Source organism: Prorops nasuta, unplaced genomic scaffold, assembly GCF_024137725.1.
Source record: "Prorops nasuta isolate Cenicafe-Biocafe unplaced genomic scaffold, Cenicafe_Pnas_1.2 PNAS00006, whole genome shotgun sequence".
In the NCBI taxonomy this organism is placed as follows: Eukaryota; Metazoa; Arthropoda; class Insecta; order Hymenoptera; family Bethylidae; genus Prorops; species Prorops nasuta.
Genome location: NW_027116803.1, coordinates 2087942 through 2108709, shown reverse-complemented (window position 1 = coordinate 2108709; position 20768 = coordinate 2087942). Strand labels below are relative to the sequence as shown.

Below are 20768 nucleotides of genomic sequence, written 5' to 3'. Positions count from 1 at the left end.
ATACATATGTTGTGTGCGTAGCATAACGGCTTGTGTATTATATATACACGTGGATTTCCACGTACGTGGGTATGAGAACGGAGAGCCCGATCTACCGGTATATAACAGTAGGCAGCATAGTGCGTGCAATTTCAAAACTGCCAGATAGTTCGTTTCATTGCCGAGTTATGCAATTTCAACGTGTGCGTGTGTATTTACAGGCTCTGACGAAATAGGCGATTCTTCGAAATCCTCAGGAATCGCTTGCAGATCTCGGTCCTAGCTTAGTTAACTTAATTAATTCTTATAGCACCGCGCGCCCGACATCCAGTGTGTATATATACGCAATACAAACCACACCGATTTCGCCCATGAAAGCAATTAATCCAACGTGAGAAATCTCATTGCTGTGCAGAGTCACAGGGTCATCGATGCACTCGACGACAAGTCGGACGATATTCAACGCAATTCGATGCTGCAGAACAATCGAAGAAACTTTCTTAAGAATGGGTCTCCACGGCTCGGCAAATTGAGATTTCGAGAGAGGTAGACTCATGCGGGAAGATGCTTGTAACACACGTTGCAATATCCCCACTATCCAACCGCTTTCCTATATTCTTGTGTAATGCCGCTACCCCCCTCCCCCTCCCCCCCCCCCCTCACAATATTACTTCCGTTGATGAGAGCTTTAATCATGCCAAACTCACCAAACTGAGAACGCCACGTTATACGATCACGAATATTAGAAAGCCACGGAGGCAGCAAATAGTCAAATTTATGTCTCTCGTGGTCGTGTTGGCTCATCAGCGAAAGCGAATGTAGCGATGACTTATTTCAAGCTTAAAACTATCCTACGATTAACTTGCTGCGAATGATAAATCTTCGAGGGAAATGAAGAGAGAGATAGAGGTATTTGTAAAATATTTATTATTTTCCTACAAATGGCTCGTTTGCTAAATAATTGTCTATATGGCAACATCAGAAAACTCTCTGTGATTGGATATATCTGTTCTGCGGCTTAGTATCGTTTCGTTATTCAACTTTGCAAGTTCGAATAGTTGGTTTTGTTTAGCGAGAAGTAGGTTCCATTATAGCAAGAAATTTCCACGAATAATTCAATCGCAGGGCTGTTGAAGAGGTATTATCTGAGGTAATTTTGCTTGGTGTACTGGAGGGAGATAGATGGGCGCTGAATGAATGGCTGGCTGATGCGGGGTAGCCTTCAGGTAAGAGATCGGTTGTTGAATTTGGACCACTTTCGGCTGATGAAGAGGGGTGTAGGAGATCGGCTCGATCGGTTTGTAGAGGATGCTTGGTTTTTGGTAGATAATCTTGTTCAAGTAAGGCTTCTGTATCTCGTACATTGGTTTGTTGTAGTAGATTGGTGCGTAGGAAGAGTACAACGGCTTATGATACGATATTTTCGGCTCGGCAACCGCATATTGCAACGGTTTCACGATCAATGGTTGATGCGTTTGATGCACGGAATGATGAGCAGAATGGAGGTTCAAGCTGGATGCCTGATACGTTGGCTGATGAATGTACTTGATATGCTGGGGTACTTGCTGAATTGCAACTTCGTTCTTCGGATAACTCGGTGGCCCATAATACGGCTTGATGAACATCGGCTGTGGCACATGAGCAGCGATATGTGGATAAAAGGGAGGACAGGGCGATGACGTAACGTGCGGAAATGAATCCCTCTTCCCCTTTACCATACTAGAATCCATCATCGACATCTTGTTCATCATCGTATCACTCGCCTCGTGCATCTCAGTGTCGGCCCTCGTGCTAGACAGCCATATCAAGCAGAAAATCTAACGACACAAATTAGGTTAATGGCATTTAAATTCGGAATACGATTATTGATCGAATATTCATGAAATCTGGATGGAACGATTTGCAAATTTTGTAAAATTTATGTACGAAGACTTACCAGTAGTCTGAACATGATTACGTTTTTCTTCTATGATCGAAGCTAAAGCGAAGTATCGGATGTACCGTACGAAACTAGAAGCGCGTCGAACGCACTTGCGGGTTTTATAAACTTTTGCTCCACTTAGCCAAGGCAGGCTGCAGCTAGTCGAAGCCGAATGAGATTCCCTTAAGTGGCGTAAAAAGTGGTCGTTGAGGCCCATGATGCAATGGTCGCGCCCCGGTATTTCCTGAATATATTCCGCTGGCAGGTAAGCGCGCACCACCTCGGGCAAAGAGACAAGAGCTAGCTAGGTAGCCGACGCCCAGACAAGCTTTTCGATCTAGAGCCTCCTATGCCTTCTGCTGGTACAGCTCTCCCAATTGCCTCGAGGAATATAGCCCGCAGATAAATCGTATACGCCTGCAATTTTCCTAACTATTAACGACCCTTCATTTTGCGTAAAATGCAAAAAACCTTCAACGCTCCGTGTAACAGTCACACCCTCGGACCACCACACGCGCGAATCAACCAGATCGCCATTGGTTCAGTGACATTTTCCTCGCAACAATTTTCCAATTTATTATCCTGGCAAATTCATGCGTCTTGCGAAACTTATAAAAGTGTTACGTTACAAGGTGCTTGGATCGTTCCCCAGTGACTACAATCTTACGAAGTTGGAGCAATTAGTTTACTTGAAATGTAAGATAAAGGAAAGGGATCGACTTTAATTCTATTATTACTTTTTTAACGGTTTCATATTGCTCGAACGTTTTAGTATTTATGTGGAAAGTGAAAGTTGACGTAGGCATTTATTTACAAAGAAATCCATTTTTGGAGTTGGTTCGCTTCTTTTTTGGAAATCGATCGAGTAAGATTGGGTAAACTCAACATTTATTTATTTTTAAAACAAAAATAACAAAATGTACTATATACAATATTGAATTAGGAAAATATGTTAAATAATGGTAATCCATTAGGCATGTTTCGGCAGTATGGATGATCGAAAGTCACGCAGCAGACGATTAATGCTTATGTCCATGATGTTTATTCTGATGATGGAATACATGCTTGTAAACTGGCACATGAACTGGATAAGGCTTTGGAATTGGCACCGGAAAATGTTTTTCCACTGTTACAGGATAAGGCTTTTCCACGACGTAAGGCACCTGCGAACAATCGATAAAAGGATGCATTGTTTCAAAACATACTTTAAAGGAGAATAAGGTCTATCAACAGCTCTTTCTATTGCGGTTAATTTATGAAGAAGCGAAAAAGGAGATACCTTCTTCTCGACAACGTAAGGTTCTGGCTTTTCCACTGGAATCTCAACATGTTTCACGACCTCGACGGGCACTGGATGTGGTATTGGCACTTGTACCTGATAAGGTTGTGGGATCGGTACTTTGATATGCTGTGGTACAGCTACTGGTACCGGATGCGGGATCGGTATAGCGTATTTCTTGTAGATTGGTACCTCAACGGTTTTGTGAGTCTCGTGATAGGTGGAGCCACCGTGATGCTCCCCCTCGTAGCTAGCCCAAGCACCGCCTAATAAGGCAATTAACACCTAAAATTAACAATTAAAGCTTTGTATTAAGACCCAATTGCAAAATGTCAATTTTCTGAATTGAATTTAATCATACAATAGCTTATACAAATTATCTATCCTGTCAATATTATAATATTTTTCAATGTAAAGAAAGAAGCAATCGACTATTATTAATTAATTTTTACTCACAATTAGTTTCATTATATCGGATATTGCACTAAAGCTCCAAAAACTAGACTTGTAAAATGTATTCACCAATGATGCAGTTTCTTCTTTGAAACCTTCAAAGTCACGGTCAAGTGTTTATATACCAAGACTACTTTCTCCCTTCTCTTCGTTACAGCCTTTTGCTGCTGTCTTGGGGTACTTACGTGGGTTGAACCTATATTTGCTTTAGTCTAATGATAGCGTCAATGATAATTCGAGTGATTATCAATGCGAGCAAAGAATTTTAAATGACATCTTATTTAAAGATACTTAATATATACATATATTTGTCACTTTATGCTTACCTATTTTTTACGATACGTTTTCCATTGCGCACAGTTTGTTTAAAAAATACATTATATCCGAAGGGACCCTAACCGCCTTTTATCAAGTTGATAGGATTTTAATGAAAAATATGTTGGAGATATGATCAGGAAAAATCGCAATAGCGCTGTGAACTATACATTACTTCCGTGTTTAGCAGTGTGTGAATAATTGGCCCGCGGCTGACACGAGCGTGGATTAAACCGGCTCCCCCAAAACGGTGATATATGATATTCTGCATAAATGAAATTTTATTACACGAATTAGTTAGTAACAATAAAAATGTTTTCTAAATGATATATGTGACACAGCCTCGGGAAGTTATATTCAATAATCGATGAAGCCTCGCATAAAAATTTTCGATTTCGAAAGTGAATCTATAAAATTTGCCGAGTACTTTAACCTTTTGCAGAAAGTCCATTAATCTCGATATATATTTCCTTGATAGATTTCCAATAGTAACAATTTAAGAATTGGCTGGTTGCGGATAATCTAAAATAAAAGGCTACAAGTAATTTATAAGACACTAAAGTTAATCGTAGCAATTAAATCGAAGCTCCACAATCTATTCTAGTGAAGTTGCCAGTCGGAGTAGTGTGCTTTCAATTTCTTAGGTTTCCTCTCTTTTTTGAACCAGTATGATTAATCCTCACGGGTTAATGCATGAAAGGCTCCTTCAAGGAAGGTGTGGTTATAAGATTACCCGATGTTAAGATTTAAATCGCAGATGGTTCTATCCGTATCACCTAGCGGAACAGTGAAAGTACATCCCAAGTAAAAGTGGTTTCACACGGCTATATAGGAACGTCGAACTGATTATGGCGAAACGAGATCGCACAGGATTCCTGACTGCACTCGGTTTATTTCTAGTCTATCGTAACCGCAATTTATGAGGAAATAAAATATTCGATTATATCCATGTTCCGGTTACATCCAGCATCCTCTCTTACTTTTTATCACAAATGAATGCAGTGTTTATAATGATAAATATTATCAATTATACTCACGGACAATGTATCAATTTTTTAATCGGAAACTTCGCACATACGTGAATATATATCATGTATGATTATATCAGCTGCTTGAAATGGGGTGATATCAGGGGAAAAATTACTTTAAATTGTAATAATCATTTATTAACAATAACTGGTGTAATTTCAACAAAAATTATTAACAAAAGCGATCAACGATTAAAGCATATAACAATGAAACTTAATATATTATGAATCGAGAGTAATGTCTGTTTTTGTACGTAAAGCTCTTAAGAAGCACTAAATTTTGTGTCAGTATATTTTCCAGTAGATTATTTCATTTTCGGTCGATCCCGATGTGTTTTCGCTAAATAAATGTTAGGATTTAATGCCATCCTTTGTGGGAGGAGTGGTAAACGTGCTTGTAGATAGGCACATGAACCGCATAGGGTTTTGCCACCGGAACTGGGAATTTTTTCTCTACATAAACTGGATATGGCTTTTCAACAACGTATGGTACCTACAAAAAAGAATTTCGCATTAGTTGTGTCAAGTTTTTATGGGAATAAAATAAATCGATCAATTTACGAGCATGAATAGTTTAGTGCAAAATAATTGGAAAGTATGTTTTCTCGTGTGTCACTCAATGCAGTTAAATACTATTTTGCTACCAAGGTAAAAAAATTATATGAAATTAGCAATATACATTAATACTTACATGCTTCTCTACGACATAAGGCTCCAGCTTTTCGACTGGGACTTCAACATGTTTAACAACCTCAACAGGATAAGGTTGAGGAATTTCAATTTGTACGTTATACGGTTGAGGAATAGGAATTTTTATTTCCTGGGGTATTTGCACTGGTATTGGATGCGGTATTGGTATAGCTATAAAAGAGTCACAAATGGTAATTTTATTAACAGCAATAAGTTATTAATTATTCTTCGTCAATTGTTCACTAGCTTACCATATTTTTTGTAAATCGGTATACGAACTATTTTCGATTTCTCCTCATACGTGGAACCGCCATGGTCCTCTTCGTAGCTAGCGAAAGCTCTGCCAGCAAATAACGCGAGACCCAATACAAGGAGCTGTAATTTGTGTATAACGTTGGTAGATATAGTACAAGATAAATTAAGATACATAAAATGAAACAATTTGTCGCTACTAAATCAGCAGGTAGACGAATAATCAATTTATTAGCTTACTATTGGATTCATACTCGAGCCTTTAGAAAGGGGTGAATAGGTAGAGCTATTGCTAAGAATCAGTGCTGAGTAGCTCCGGGGCTTAAACTTCCAGTTTATATAGAGAAGGACGGTTTCCACCACCTTTCACTACAATGTTACCCACAACCTTGCCCCTTTCATCTATATTCTTCCATACCAATAATAGTCTATATAGTCCCTTCCACCTAATGAGCGGCTAAATTGATACGCCTATAACGAGACCATTTTTTATTTCCATCAATCACTGCCGCACCTTTCATGAAACGAGACTCGTAGATGCTTTATCATTTCGAAAGGACTCGACCAACTCGGCCAAGGGAGTTAATCTTCCTTATATGAAAAGCAATCTTCCTCTTCTCAGTACAATTTCTGATTTACCGAAGTCCCTGAAACGAGACTGCCATTTTTGTGGAATATCAATCTCATTATAAATCACTAAACTAGAGTAAATCACCTAGTAAAAACTTCTTGCGCACATTTCCGTTTACACAAAAGCTATTCGTTTGTTTTCTATAGAATTGTAGGAAGTTGCTTTTTGCCACATTATTCAATGCTAATACTGAAAGATCAACGCTTTTTATAACGGGCTAATGACTTTTCTATCACGTAAGCATCTATTGGAAAAATTGAATAGTTTCTTGAAATTAATATTGTGAAAAAGTAGTCTTCCTGCGGAAAGAAAATCGATATATATTCAGAATGGCTAGTGGTATTCTTTCGATTGTGAAACGCCTACAAACGTTTTTAAACCTTTTGTGACAACGTTCGATTTTTCAAGTTGGAATTGTGAATGGTACTGCGAGAGAGATTGTGGCTGAGAGGCGAGAGCAGTTACTCATGAACAAAGAGCCCAAATTGTTGAAAGGGAACTGATGATTTTAGATCAGATATGCGCATAATTTTCGAGAGTTCTTGCCCGTGCGATCGATCATCCGCGGAAGACACTTTCAGCCGGAAGATCCAGCCGGTTGCTTCCAGCCATACGAGAGCGGGTGTGTGAGACGCCCAATTCGATTTCCGTTCACTTCTATATTTGAGTGTAAGCTCTGATGGTCACGTTCTAAGCCAATGACCTTGGATAATTCCTGTATTAGCCGGAAGTGAATGCTTCTGTATTTCCACTTGTATCATGACGGCTAACAAAATCTTCTTCTTTTTAGCAAGTGGAACGAAAACGAATCAACTAAAACTACAGAACAGACTTAATCACAATGATTTGCAATTTTGAGAAACGGAAGTTACCACTTAAACGTTTCCCATTATTCACACAAGCTTCGTTGATTTCATGGTTGCAAGTATTGTTAAGCTATTTTGGACTGTCTCTTTCCCCTGACTCGACAAAATTTCTGTTTTTGCACAATGACTTCGATAAAGCGACCAAGTTCGATGCTGTTTTCACGAGATAAACATTCAATTGTTTCGTTGTTAGAGATCTCTCTATCCGAGGGGCTTTCCATAATGACATTGAGATATCTGCATAGAACTGTAATGGTATTACTTTACATGCCCCAGTTTAATACCTTTGATTGGCAAAATTTGTTGCTGTTAGGGATAACTGATTACACATTAGAGTGGAGATTATTAGAATAAATACATATACTTGAAAATATACGAGAGCAATGACAGCAATAGATTATTGATTTAAATTACTGTCGCACCATGCAGTAAAGCATATGGTATAATTATATTTTGCACGCAACGCACGTCCTACTCTCCTTAAGTATCTCTATATTTTAGAATCATTGACGGGTGAAGCGACACGGAACGTGAAAAATCACTTTATCGACCGACCGAATGAGCAAGTGCATGAATCGTTTAGGCAGCCATTCAGAGTTTTTCTAGAACTTAGGATTTAATTCTTGTTACCCCTAGGCGATCTCTTTTACACTCATTTTATAGCTGACAACGGGCACGAAGGAGCCCCGACCTGCAGCCTCGAAATTGAGGGAGAAAGTTTCCGTCAATTTCCTTTTCCTGTCTTGCTGGGAAAAATGCGAAACAGGGCAAGAACTGCAGCTTTGATGAGGTTTTTTAAAATTTCAGAAATCCATTATACAATTCTCTCTTTTCCTCTGACAAAACATCACACGCCATAAAAAAATATATACAATTCTCCTTGCATTGCTTTATCGTCCAGTTTTTCCAATCTTCAGCTTACTATCAAAGCTCCTGACTTATTTCCCAGAGGTAAGCAGAATCGTTTTACTTTTCGAAGCTCAACATCAAAAGATTGTTATTCGTAAAATGCAATATCCGAATCGGAATTGCAGTGGATCAGCATGAAAGCTAAATCAATCGCTATCGAATGTCGAGAAAAAAAATGACAGGTTGCTAGCAAATTTTAATCAATTGTCTACGAAGCACAGTTTATAGAGACAAGCAGGGATTCCGGAAATCCATATCCAATTCCCAGTAATTTAAATATTGAACTTGACTTTTTTATTGCATCTGCAGCTTATTTACGTAAATTTATTTTTTCTTCCCTTTATTTATACCTTTGTTCTTCAGTGATGGTCTTGCAAAATTATATACCGATTTTAAACTTTTACAAAAGAATTAATGCGTTTGCCATAAAAGGTATTTAACGTGTGCTTCCATTTTCCTCTTCTCTAGCGTTCATTATAGCGAAGGTATACTTTTACGACCGCAATGTAATTCGACTACGCATGAGATATTATTCTTTGGCACCCGTGTGCAGTGCAATCTATTGGAACGACATTCATTTCCTGACTTCTACATCCGATCGTTACCTATTGCTTGATTTCTGACGCTGTTAATTAAATAGAGCGATATAATCGATAATTAAGCCTTTCTTTTCACAAATTTTAACAATTTCCAAAAGATCTTTAATCATTTTTTAATCCAACTGCATGTCTAAAAAAATTACTTAGGTATATGTTTCCTGTATATTTACTACTACCTGTATCGCTTTGATAATTGTATTTAAAAACAACTATCCTTATAGTATTATACTAAACAATTATGACGTGAAGGTTAATTTGAAAATTCAAATGGACATTAATCACGTAATAGAAATTATATACCATCTTTATTATTTTAAGTAAAGAAGTTTATTACAAATAAAATAACAGTTATTAACTACTTTAACGTTTTGCTTAGAATTACCAAGAATTATCAGTATTTAACTGGTAATTTGTATGTGAATAAAAAACCACCGAAAAACTTAATGTTTTCCATGAACAATCGTTTTATAAACTGGCACCTTTATTGGTACAGGTTTTGGGACGTAATGCGGTACGGGTTTTACTACTGTATATGGTACGGGCTTTTCAACCTTCACAGGAATAATCTTTTCAACGGGGGTTGGTACTTTTTTCTCAACTGTCTTGAATACTGGTTTGATCACCTAAGAAAAAAATGGTTTTGCCATCAATGTCACAAAAAAAATTAGTTTATAACTTTATTCAATTTGTTGTTACCTCGTAAGGAACTGGTTTTTGAACCACCATGGGAACTGGATACGGCTGTGGTACAGTTTCCACTATTGGGTGAGGTACCGGGATATCCACTTTCTTTATTACTGGTATGCCTATTATAAACACATCGTAAATTTATACCATTCCTAAATAATCTATTCATTAAAAATAAATTATTACCTATATGTTCAACGACAGGAATAATATGAGCACTTCCATGATGACCAATGCTAACATCGGCATCCCATCCTAATATTTCATGACCAGATGACCAACCGTGACCACCAAAACCATTATTTGATGTGTCTGAAATGTATAGGTACTATTTGTATAGATGATTCTGTATGCACACATTTATGAGTTTATACTTTAAAATAAAAACCATCTCCTAATGTAATTTCCGGTAATACACAATGATGATCCACTGAAATCTCTCCTAAAGTCAATCCACCGCCACCGTGAATAATGCCTGATGTCCAACAATATTGGATAATACCGAGAAATAACAACTGAAACACAAGGAGCCATTTACTTCAATGTATATATTTTTAGCTCATGCTTATACTCTTAACATACAATTTTAATCATATTTATTTTATATTATCCTGTTCATAGAGGAGAAACAATCCAACTCAAGAAATTCGTGAGAATAGACTTTATATATAGTTGGACTAAGGGGAAGTAATTTCATCCCACTATTTCGTTAAATAGCCTTAGCCCCTCTCCCTGTATATGAAGTTTGAATAAGAAAACTAATCTTATTTGCACAGATTTTATAAGGTAGTTGTTCTATAATATTGCTGACATAATGCATGGTTCCTTTCTCCTTGTCTTCGGGCAATGCTGTTACCATTGTGGTATAATTTCAACAAAAAGAAGATTAATAAAAACTATGTAGAACGAGTAGGCGTTTTGCACGTTTCATATTAAGATAGGCAAACGATGTATTTTCTTTCTAAAGTGTAGGAAACGGAAGTAAATCGAATCCATCTTTATGTTTCATAGATTTTCTTTTTTAATTACAGTATATTATGGTAATATCGTAAAGCAGTCGAGCATGTTTGACATCTTTACAATAAAAATGCGAAAGAAGAGCAATATTTTCAGCAGTAAGTTTGAATAAATTAACGTCTTAATGCGTTCAGTCTCCTTTGAATTAAAAGTTTGCTTTTAAGCAAGTTCAACGACATTCTACTATCCTAATTGAGACATTCAATGATTCTCTTCGATACACTATCATTCAGTTTTCACACCATTTACGCGGATTCTGATAGATTATCTTACGAATTGATCTGTAGATTGATACTTTTAACCTTCACTGTTCACGAGGCTCTTTTAAGATTTATTAAAAATCAAAGTGAAAGGTGTAAGTAATACTTCTGATTTTTATCTGAAATTCGCAACATTTGTCGTGGACAAGTAACATAATCCATCTTAAATTTCTATAATATTATTTTTTTTAAATGAAAAGAAAAGTGTATTTAAAATTCTCTATGTGCTATATTTGCAATAAGAAGGGTTTTCATGGATTTGCCATATGCAACTTTTTTTTTATTATTTAAAAGCTTACTCAAAATGAAATGTTAAAGAAAGTAGTTTATGCGTGGTCTCCCAGAAAAGAGAAATTCACTCTGGAGAGTCTGCTTGAGGTTATCGCTGCATAGGATTTTTTTGTTAGTGTAGACATGCTTTAGGGCAATAAATAGCTTTCTCCAAATAAGAACTTATTTATTTTTATTGAAAAACAAGATAACAAAATACAAAAATACCCCACATAAAATAAAGCGTTTACATCTATCTACGTAAAAACATAACAAAACAATGGTATAATAAACAGGAAATTTAAATGACCAGAAGAAGCTAGTGCTTTCTTGTAGAATTGTACAGCCTTAAGCAGCAGGCCAGGTGCAGGTGCAATCACCTCTGATGGCTGTAGCTGGCACCTGCCTTTTAGTATAGTCAATTATTTTGCAATGACTATCACTCTTTTAATGTCCTTTAGCGTGATGATAAATCGTCTTATAAACTGGAATCCTGATAGGGTAAGGTTTGAGGACTGGTACAGGTATATGCTTCTCGATAGTAATGGGTACTGCCTTCTCTACTGGCACAGGTATATGTTTCTCTACTGGATACGGGACCTTCTTCTCCACGGGTACAGCTATAGTTTTAACAATCTGGATGGGCACGGGTTTCGACACAGGCACTGCCACTGGATAAGGCTGTGGAATACCCACCGCTACAGGATGTGGAATATTAATTTTTACTGGCTGAGGAACCGGAATCCCTGAAAATTTATCCACATGAAGATATCGATTTTTACATTAAACAAATATACAGTATAATTCTATCAATATCGCGAAGCTTACCGATCTCTTTGTATACCGGAACAGGAATGGGTTTGGTGACCTCGACGTGTTCAGATACAGGAACACTGTGGACTGTATTGTGTTCGTTTTCGAAGGAAATACCATGTGATCCACTATCCTCGCCATAACCACCTCCGTAAGTAGAGGGTGAGAAGTCGTGTTGTCCCCCTTGGTATTGATGAATCGTTGATTGGAAATGAGCTCCGGTAGATTCAATTCCACCCCCTTGCTCCGCGCCATAGTCGGATTCGTGGCCGACTTCACTATCAGCCGTTGCTAAGCTGTCCTGATCAGATCTTTCAATAGCGTACGGAAAATGCCTGAAGGCTTGTATATAGTACTGATTGCCACTCTGGTCCACAATTATTGGCACGGCCGAGACCAAAGACACCAGGGATAATAACGCCTGTATCGAAAAATTTTTTATGCTAGTAAAACTGAACAATTGGAATATAATGAAAAAATATTATTTTAAAAATGCACTATTTATTGCAAATTTAAAAAAAGTTGCGAAGAACGACAGAATTTGAAATCTAATTTGAAACTGAATATCTGTAAAAAATGATGAATAAACTCAATGATGCTTTACTTGCAACAGGTGCCTATTAAAATGTACTTACGATTGCTTTCATGATTCAAAACTGTACACTAGAATAGCAAGTGAAAGAAGGTTCCTACAGAACTGATACATCTTCCACTATCCCACGTCTTAATATACTATCCTTTCGAACCTTTCACTGTCGACAAAGTAATTTGGTCTAGCTGCATATAGCATGGAACCGCATCAACCCACGATACAATTTTTCTCCCCTTCTCGATCTGACGGTCACGTATAAATTACCAATGTAATATGCATTTCGCCCAATCCATTCACGAGTCCATTTTTCTCGTTTCGTTTCTCAACGCCAGACCACGTGTATTGTTTAATTGCTCTTTTGATGTTTGCAGCTACAATGTCATTGGTGCAACTGTATAAGTACAAAGAGAGCAATTATTATCTCAAATAATGTTAATAGTGTGAACGCATTATGATAATTTAACAATTAATGCTATTAAAATTATTCACACTTTAGTAAGTTTGTTCGTTAATTTTATGCGTTCTCTAATTACTTTTACTTGAATGTATGATAGGCGTTTATAGCATAGATTACCACATGAAAAAAGGATGATATACTAATTATTTGATTATCTGTACAGCAATATGAGTTCAGTGCTGCTATAAATTTTTTGCTGCATATATGAAGGGGAATGATCCTTCCTGTATTTGCTTAGGCTACCATCCTTTATTCATTATAACTAATTGCTCGTAAAATTATGTTAATTAATCCAAGAAGCTATTATTATTATAAGCTCAATTAATTATTAAAGAATGATAAGATTTTTATACTGCTATCAAATTGTAAAAAAATTCAAGTTTATTTGGCAACAATGTAATACATAACAAGTCATATAAATAGAGTGGAACGTTTCACGCAGTAACAAATACAATCATTATTATTCTAAAAGATAAAAAATCGGACTGCTCTTATGACATCTTCTAGAATTCAAGAACTATAATAAATCTGACCTCTGACTCGAACATATGGCAATGCTTTCCTTTGAAAAAGCATTATAATCGTAACGAGTATTTAAGCTATTACAATCCTCTGGGACAATTTGTACAAAATGAGAATGGCTTTTTATAAAATTTTACAAAATACTCGCACAGTCTATTATTGATTTATCTTTGCAGTTTTAATCATGTCTTATGGTCGAAGTCTAGTGACTCCATCCGTGATTATAAATAGGATATTCGTAATGTCCACCGTGATGGCCATAATGCTCGTGATGCTCATGATGCTCGTGAAACTGATGAGATTCATGAGGAGGTGGATGAGGATGATGTTTTACTCGGTAAAATACGTGTTTATAAACAGGTATGTGAATAGGGTATGGCTTATCTACTGGAACAGGTATATTCTTCTCTACTGGAATTGGCACTGGTTTCTCAACAGGTACAGGAATGATTTTTTCCACCGCATAGGGAACCTTCTTTTCGACCGGGACTGCGATGGTTTTTACCACTGGTATAGCTACTGGTTTTGCAACAGGTACGTGCACCGGGTAAGGTTGGGGTACACCAATAGCTATCGGGTGTGGAACTGGAATTGCCACAGGTGCCGCTACTGGTATCCCTATAAAATAAGGTTTAATTACTGTATTTAAGAAGTAACGAGCCAATAATTTTAATTGAATTGCAAGTTTACCAATATTCTTCACCACCGGAACCGGAATAGGTTTCGTAACTTCTACATGCTCGCTGATTGGAACAGTCTGACCATAATGATGTTGAACCTGTTCTTCCTGATAACCACCTTCATCTTGCCTTGAGTGTACATCTGTTGCACCTCCATATCCTCCATGGACAGCATAACCTCCATACGAAGTTCCAGTGGCACTCAAATCTTGGGCTGCATTTCCATATGATCCATATGCTTGATTTACTACTATTGGATGACCATAACTTGATACAGCAACATGACTAGGAATCCTATTCCAATTAAAGTAATTAATATTTTAAATACAAGGTAAAAGATAATGTGTAATATATTTATTATTAAAACCAACTGAATATACTCACCCTTGCCATCCACCTGAATCACCTCCGGAAGAATAACTGGCTGATCCATATTGGAATATTAAACACGTTGCGATAAACTGCAAATAAAAGTTGGTTATTTAGTATTTTATGGCCTCCTCATGAAGCATGCATATTGATTCAATGCACGATAGAATTTAACGATAAGCCGAATGAGTTTATCAGACACTCTTCACTAGCATTGTCTAGCAGCATTCATCGTAAAATTTTCATGCCACTCACGGTTCACTACTTCCGTAACTCCACAATCGCATGGATCTTCGCCTTTGTCTTTATCGTCTTTACTTACGGAGGTTAGGAGTCTCATTTTTGTTATTGAAAATTGTGATGCTTGATAGATCCTAAGAGAGTCAACGAAATACTACAGATTCGTAGCGATGGACCGCTCGTTTTTATAGCTGACGCTTTCTCCCTCTCTATTCCTAGATAAACAGGGAGTATCCCTGTGATGGAACTGGATCTGAACATGCTCGACTGTACTAGATTGTAGCATCAGAAGCATCGACTGCCTAAGTAACTGGATATCTGACACCTTCGTTCAATCGTCTATCAATATAGGCTTAACTTCGTCACTGAACAATTGTTATCAAGCATCTCCCTGATGACAGTGCTATCAATTACAACAGAGGCGAATCATTCAAGAGTAACATCAAGCCATTATTTCCGCAAGATGAATTATTATTATACGCTATAAAGCATGCGATAAATCGTATCGTAATAGTTTTGGCCATTCATAGCAAGATGACTGACTAAACTAAGCCGAAACCTTGATCGCGACTCTGTTATCTACGCTTATATCGTGATGAAAGTATATGCTCTTTGAAGGGGATTGGTGGTCTTTTTCTGAATTCTTTTTCTCCTCTTAAGCTTTTATTTTATAGAGAAATTCCGCGCCGACTCGTTCTTTTTCCAAACGAGGATGATACCACACTAACGAAGCTAATGTAAAGAAATAATTTGCATAACGATTATATATCATTGCTAATTTGTTTAAATGATACAATATAAGCAAAACTACTTGCATAAAACTATTCCACATGTTTTCTACTTTCTGCAAATGCAAACCTTGATAATGAGTTTGTAGAGAGAGAGCAAGAAGAAGCAAATAAACTGGGTGAAGGGGAAAGGTGTATGAAGGCTCAAAAAACAAACCCGAGGAAAGTATCATCCGGTCTGGTGTGAAAGGCTGAGCGCGTCCCCGCCTATTATTAAAGCAACAATACTTTTCTTTCTACGATATTTGAATATCAAACACTATTACGAATTACAATTCATCGTAACTGACATTATTATTTAATATTGACATTTTTTGCTATATTACTCGTAATGTTTATCGGCAATTACTCGTGCAAGTAACTGTAAAGTCACACAGAAAGGGTAAGGTATTTAATTTATAATATTAAAAACTGAAATAAATTCATTCCAATTAAGATTATAATTAACAGACGTGTATGTTTTTTGTTTTATGACCAAACTTATCGTGAGATGTGCTAATTAGAAATTTCCTCTTTTCTCAAGATATAAAAAAAATTACAAGTAGCTTTTACTTTTTCACACGAAATCTATGAAAAAACTTACTTGGCTAAATCATAGCTTGGTAGCTTAGCTACGTTTCAACGTTGTCACGATAAAGGATTAGAACCACCTGGTCTTAGGGAATTAAAGTCGTTTGATCTAATTAGGGTAGATCGTAAAAAAGGAATAAAAAATTGACATTGATCGAAAGACTTTCATTTTCTGATAATTGCACGCGATTCCTGGAATGCTGAGCATCTATATCGACCACAACCCGTAAAAGAAAGGCAGAAGAAAGGAATAGAGTTACGGAGTCCTTATGAAAGAGTTAAAAGTGAAAGGGTTCCAATACACCTGGGAGATGCTACATTTTTTGTACAGAATCCTCGATAGCTAAGGTGGAGCCAATATGTGCTATATTACACGTAACTGGACACTAACCTTTCCTACTTTGTGCACCGACTCTGTGTTACCTTGCGAAGGATCAGATCACGACAGATACCGCCACTTTCACTGTCAATGACTTCTTGCATTAAAGAATCTACTAGAAAGGAGCTATCATAGCTTCTTGCATTTCCTCTAAAAACTATAACAATTTTTCTACAAATTTTTTCAGTCGCGGTGAAACAATTACAATTACTTTCTAGACTATTTAAGTGAAAATTAGAAAAAAAATAATTAGGTCAATTAAAATAAACTGCCTTTAAACACAAAGCTATTTATTGACAACAAGTATGAAAAGAGACAAACATCAACGCCCGTAAATATTCCATCACCAGAATTTTTATATGATATATTACAATATATTTATAAATGAATCAATGCTGATTAATCCCAAGGGTGATGAGCGGGTTTCCGGAAAGCTGATTGCTGTACAGCATTGGCCACAGCATTCTGCTTTGCAGCTAGAATATCTTTTTCCTGATAATAATATTTGGAATTATTTTCCGGAAGATTTTCAAGTGCGTATAAAAAATAAGTTTTCCATCACTTACCTTAGCCTCCTGTTCACTTTGACTGATCTGCTTATCCACGTCCTGTTTCCGTAGTTCGGCTGCAGTTTCAGAGGCATTTCTTTGAATAGCCGCAGCTGCAGCAGCTTCTCTGGCAGCAGCAACCCTTTGTGCTGCGGCCACAGCATCCTTTAGAGAAGCGAGCCTTTGTTGAAGAGCAACTAGTTGCCTAGCACTGGCTCTAGCCTCTGCTTGAGCGTGCGCGGTGATCTCCTGAGATCTGATATAATAATCATAAAAGGTATTGGAAAGAAAACAACTTCAACCGAGATTTACTTAAATTTCTAGACAAAGTATAAAGGAATAATAACTAGCCAATTATGCAAACCTCAGAGCAGCATCCCTCGCAGCAGCTTCCTTAGCCAAAGCGACTCTCTGTTGGAAAATAGCGGCTTGTTTAGCATCCGCAACTCTCTGCTGTGCCACGATAACATTGTGATTTGCCTCCTTTGCCTGTTGGACGGCTTTTAAAACTTCTGGCGTATATGCGATTGTAGGGGTGCCCGGTGCAGTTTCTCTCAGGGTCTACAGCACAGTATTTGCAAACTGACTTCATTAATTAAAAAAAAGAAACTTGGAAATTTCTGTGGAAATACCTGAAGAGCAACATTGTGGGTTGCTTGAAGTTGAACTTGAGCGAGGGCTACGTCCGGAGAGATTGGATCGAAGATGGTATTTCCAAATGCTCCTGGAGTCCACTGGGCTTGATTGTAACCTGCTCCTAAACCAAAATAATCAAAACCACCGGGACCAAATAATGCTGCTCCTCGTTTATCCTTTTTCGTGATTTCTGCGTTCTGCTCTGCAACAGCCAGAGCAAAGGCAACGACGATCTAACACAAAAATTAACAGTTTTTACATAAATAGGCTTAATAATGCTAATTAATGTTGTTTTTATTGATATCAGTTTAAGATACCATAAAAGCAGTCTTCATGGTGGGTAAAACCAGTGAATAAAACTGATGGCACAATAGGTTCAACTCGAGTATATATACAATTTTTTGGAGAAGGGGTTAGCTACAATTCCTAGTATGATAGAATGAAAAATAATTAATGAAAACTATTAAATTAGAGAAAAGATTGCTCGATCTTGGACACAATAACATGTCTTCGCCTTCTAATAACGATCGTCTCATTGCAGCGAACGCACAATCACCAAGTGCCTCTCCATTTCCTACTAAGAGCTGATCGACCGCAACTATTGTCTTATCTTCGGATTCAGGAAGTAATCTACGAATAACTGTTACAAACTTTGCTGGCACGCCTGTGTCAGACATTCTTGTACTATATATATTGTATTTAATTGAGCTTACAATTAATAGTTACAATAATTTTTCTCCGATTTTTATAAAAGAGTGGTAAGTCGTAATAATTATTACAATAAATTAATTTGTCTTTAAGAATAAAATATAGCAATAATTCTGAAAAAATAATATTAATAATAGATATGATAAAATTTTTTTAATGCCACTATTTTAAATATTACTTTTTCATGAAAATAATATTAGCTTTATATATATATATATATATATAATATTCCATTTAATATGAATAATCAGAAGGCATTTTATGTGATGGAGGCTTGTTAATGATTTGTGAGAAACCAGAGACATTTGATTCAATATTTTCGCTGCTTCTTCTTCCTCTCTGATAAGGTTTGGTTGCTTCTACGTTCGTAGAAGCATGAGTTGGCTCACGATCTTGTAAATTAGATTTTTGCAATCTTGTTTCGTTGGTTGGTTCCAAATTTTGTACATTTTTTTTTCGTGGCTGAATAGTAGTTTTCGATTTTGGTTTCTGATATTCAAAAGTCTCCTCGTGTACTATTTTAGGAGATTTTTTCATCGCCAAATTTGAGCTGTAGCCTTTACTATCTTCGTTATGATCAATATTAGGTTTTCTAGATAATGTCGAATGATCTCTTTCATTATTGTAATCATGAGTTTCCCTTCGTGCTGTCGGCGATCTATCTCGGTTGTTTTTTCGAGAATTGGTAAATTGCGATGGTTTTGTGAAAGAACTTTTTCGCGATTTCAATAGAGGCTCATTTACTTCCGGCACTCCTTTCACGTGAACATATTCTGTTAATCGTAAAAATCTCATTGAAATAAGATTTCAAAATCATACATACCTATATACCGTATAAATTGCACTAACCTTCTTTAGGCAATTCTTGCCCATAAGACGTTTCATATTCCTGATCGATACTTTTACCAATGTTTTTATATTGCTTTGGTTGAAGTTCATAGTCAGGATCATAAGCTTGTTTTTTCTCATGACGCTGTGTTTCTTCTTCATCTTCATCACTATGTCGCCCATAACCAGAATCGTCAGATTCATCCGAACTATATTTCGCTGCATGTTCTTCACTATCAGTATCCTCGCGAGAACCTGAAAAATCTTGGTATCTCGGTTGATGGTTTACATCATCTTGCGATTCTCCGCTTTGTTTCGAACTTCTTCCGAACTTTTCATCGTATGCTTTGAATGGAAACGAAGTGGAAGGATTAAAGTTTCCTGAATTGGAACCGCCATGGTACTTTTTCGGAGTAGACGGTGGCTCGTCATTGTCTTCAGAATATTCCCCTGAGTCCCTTTCACCAGATTTGTAACCTGAAGTTAAGAGTTATATAAATACAAGATTAACCGCGTGCGCGTTAGCTCTAAATTATATATTATTATATAAAATATATCTGACTCTCATCGTCTTCTCCTTCGTCCTCTTCCGGATGTGGAGGAGGAGGTTTCTTTTTTTTCAAGATTTCAACATCCTCCCGAATCGCTTCAGGTCTGAAATTAGCGAACTTTTGGTAATTTTCCTGGGAAATGGCAGCATTTCCTGGATCAAAGTGAAGTTGCGGCTGATATTGCAATGGAGTATAATTTGTTGCAGGCTTTGCAAAATTGTTGTTGCTTGAGGGATTAACGCCTACACGAGCGCCTTTGTACTGAGGGAATTGCTGATTGACACCACCTGTCTGTATAGGAATGACTTGCTGTTGATAGTTAACCAGAGGCGATAAAAATGCGGAGGTACCAGCAGGCTTTATTGGTATTGCAGATTTAGGCGTTTCAAAACTAAATTCGAAATTTGGCTGCTCTTGATAAGATAAGCCAGACTTCAAAAGCAATGGTTGATTTTCAAAAGGATGCAAATATTCTGAAATATCACTAACGGAGCTTTTCAATTGAAGAACTGGTAGCATTACCTTTTTTCCGTTTATATCTACTATTTGAGAATCAGTATTTTGCACATTTTTTGGAGTAAAATAGGAAGCTGAAAAAATAGGAAAACCTTGGTTTCCAGGGTCGTAGGTCAAAGGATTTGCGATTTTTGATCCTGGATCATTGGCTTTGTAAATGGGAACATGAACATTTGAAGAGGTGATGGGATTCTGTAAAGTTGGATTTTGACTAAAACCAGAAAACGGTGCGTAATCGTAATTGTTAAAGCTGGTAAATCCAGATAAGAATTTTTTATTATCGAATGCATTTTGAATTAGCGGATAATTCGGTCTTTGATTGGTATGTGTGGGATTTGAAAACATTGGTTGTGGAGCTGGTGTTAAGTAGGGAGTTGGATTTGGCATTGTAGCACTAGGGTAAGGAGCATTTCGA

At 36.9% G+C, this 20768-nt stretch overlaps 6 protein-coding genes across 6 annotated transcripts; all 6 read right to left on the bottom strand.

The window, feature by feature from the left end:
* Window positions 1-2919: 2919 nt before the first annotated feature.
* Window positions 2920-4398, bottom strand: LOC136774605 (uncharacterized). The gene is made up of 7 exons (XM_066729013.1): window positions 4381-4398; window positions 4123-4212; window positions 3959-4026; window positions 3818-3828; window positions 3636-3727; window positions 3180-3464; window positions 2920-3063 (listed from the first exon to the last, which is right to left on the bottom strand). Exons 1-7 carry the CDS (start codon window positions 4396-4398, stop codon window positions 2920-2922), a joined length of 708 nt encoding a protein of 235 aa, XP_066585110.1.
* Window positions 4399-5136: 738 nt separating this feature from the next.
* On the bottom strand, window positions 5137-6190 carry LOC136774367 (MAGE-like protein 2). The gene is made up of 4 exons (XM_066728609.1): window positions 6158-6190; window positions 5917-6040; window positions 5667-5836; window positions 5137-5468 (listed from the first exon to the last, which is right to left on the bottom strand). The coding sequence occupies exons 1-4, from the start codon at window positions 6167-6169 to the stop codon at window positions 5334-5336; spliced, it is 441 nt and encodes a 146-aa protein (XP_066584706.1). The 5' UTR covers window positions 6170-6190; the 3' UTR covers window positions 5137-5333.
* A 3172-nt stretch (window positions 6191-9362) lies between these two features.
* LOC136774604 (uncharacterized) lies at window positions 9363-10468 on the bottom strand. The gene is made up of 5 exons (XM_066729012.1): window positions 10421-10468; window positions 9998-10124; window positions 9796-9921; window positions 9619-9728; window positions 9363-9545 (listed from the first exon to the last, which is right to left on the bottom strand). The coding sequence occupies exons 1-5, from the start codon at window positions 10466-10468 to the stop codon at window positions 9363-9365; spliced, it is 594 nt and encodes a 197-aa protein (XP_066585109.1).
* A 1135-nt stretch (window positions 10469-11603) lies between these two features.
* On the bottom strand, window positions 11604-13275 carry LOC136774603 (uncharacterized). Its single transcript, XM_066729011.1, has 5 exons — window positions 13262-13275; window positions 13101-13214; window positions 12826-12952; window positions 11985-12390; window positions 11604-11902 (listed from the first exon to the last, which is right to left on the bottom strand). Exons 1-5 carry the CDS (start codon window positions 13273-13275, stop codon window positions 11604-11606), a joined length of 960 nt encoding a protein of 319 aa, XP_066585108.1.
* A 467-nt stretch (window positions 13276-13742) lies between these two features.
* On the bottom strand, window positions 13743-14653 carry LOC136774602 (uncharacterized). Its single transcript, XM_066729009.1, has 3 exons — window positions 14592-14653; window positions 14231-14514; window positions 13743-14158 (listed from the first exon to the last, which is right to left on the bottom strand). Exons 1-3 carry the CDS (start codon window positions 14651-14653, stop codon window positions 13743-13745), a joined length of 762 nt encoding a protein of 253 aa, XP_066585106.1.
* A 2312-nt stretch (window positions 14654-16965) lies between these two features.
* Window positions 16966-18427, bottom strand: LOC136774601 (treponemal membrane protein B-like). Its single transcript, XM_066729008.1, has 6 exons — window positions 18212-18427; window positions 18068-18109; window positions 17747-17983; window positions 17479-17675; window positions 17133-17370; window positions 16966-17058 (listed from the first exon to the last, which is right to left on the bottom strand). Exons 1-6 carry the CDS (start codon window positions 18425-18427, stop codon window positions 16966-16968), a joined length of 1023 nt encoding a protein of 340 aa, XP_066585105.1.
* Between the last annotated feature and the right edge of the window lie 2341 nt (window positions 18428-20768).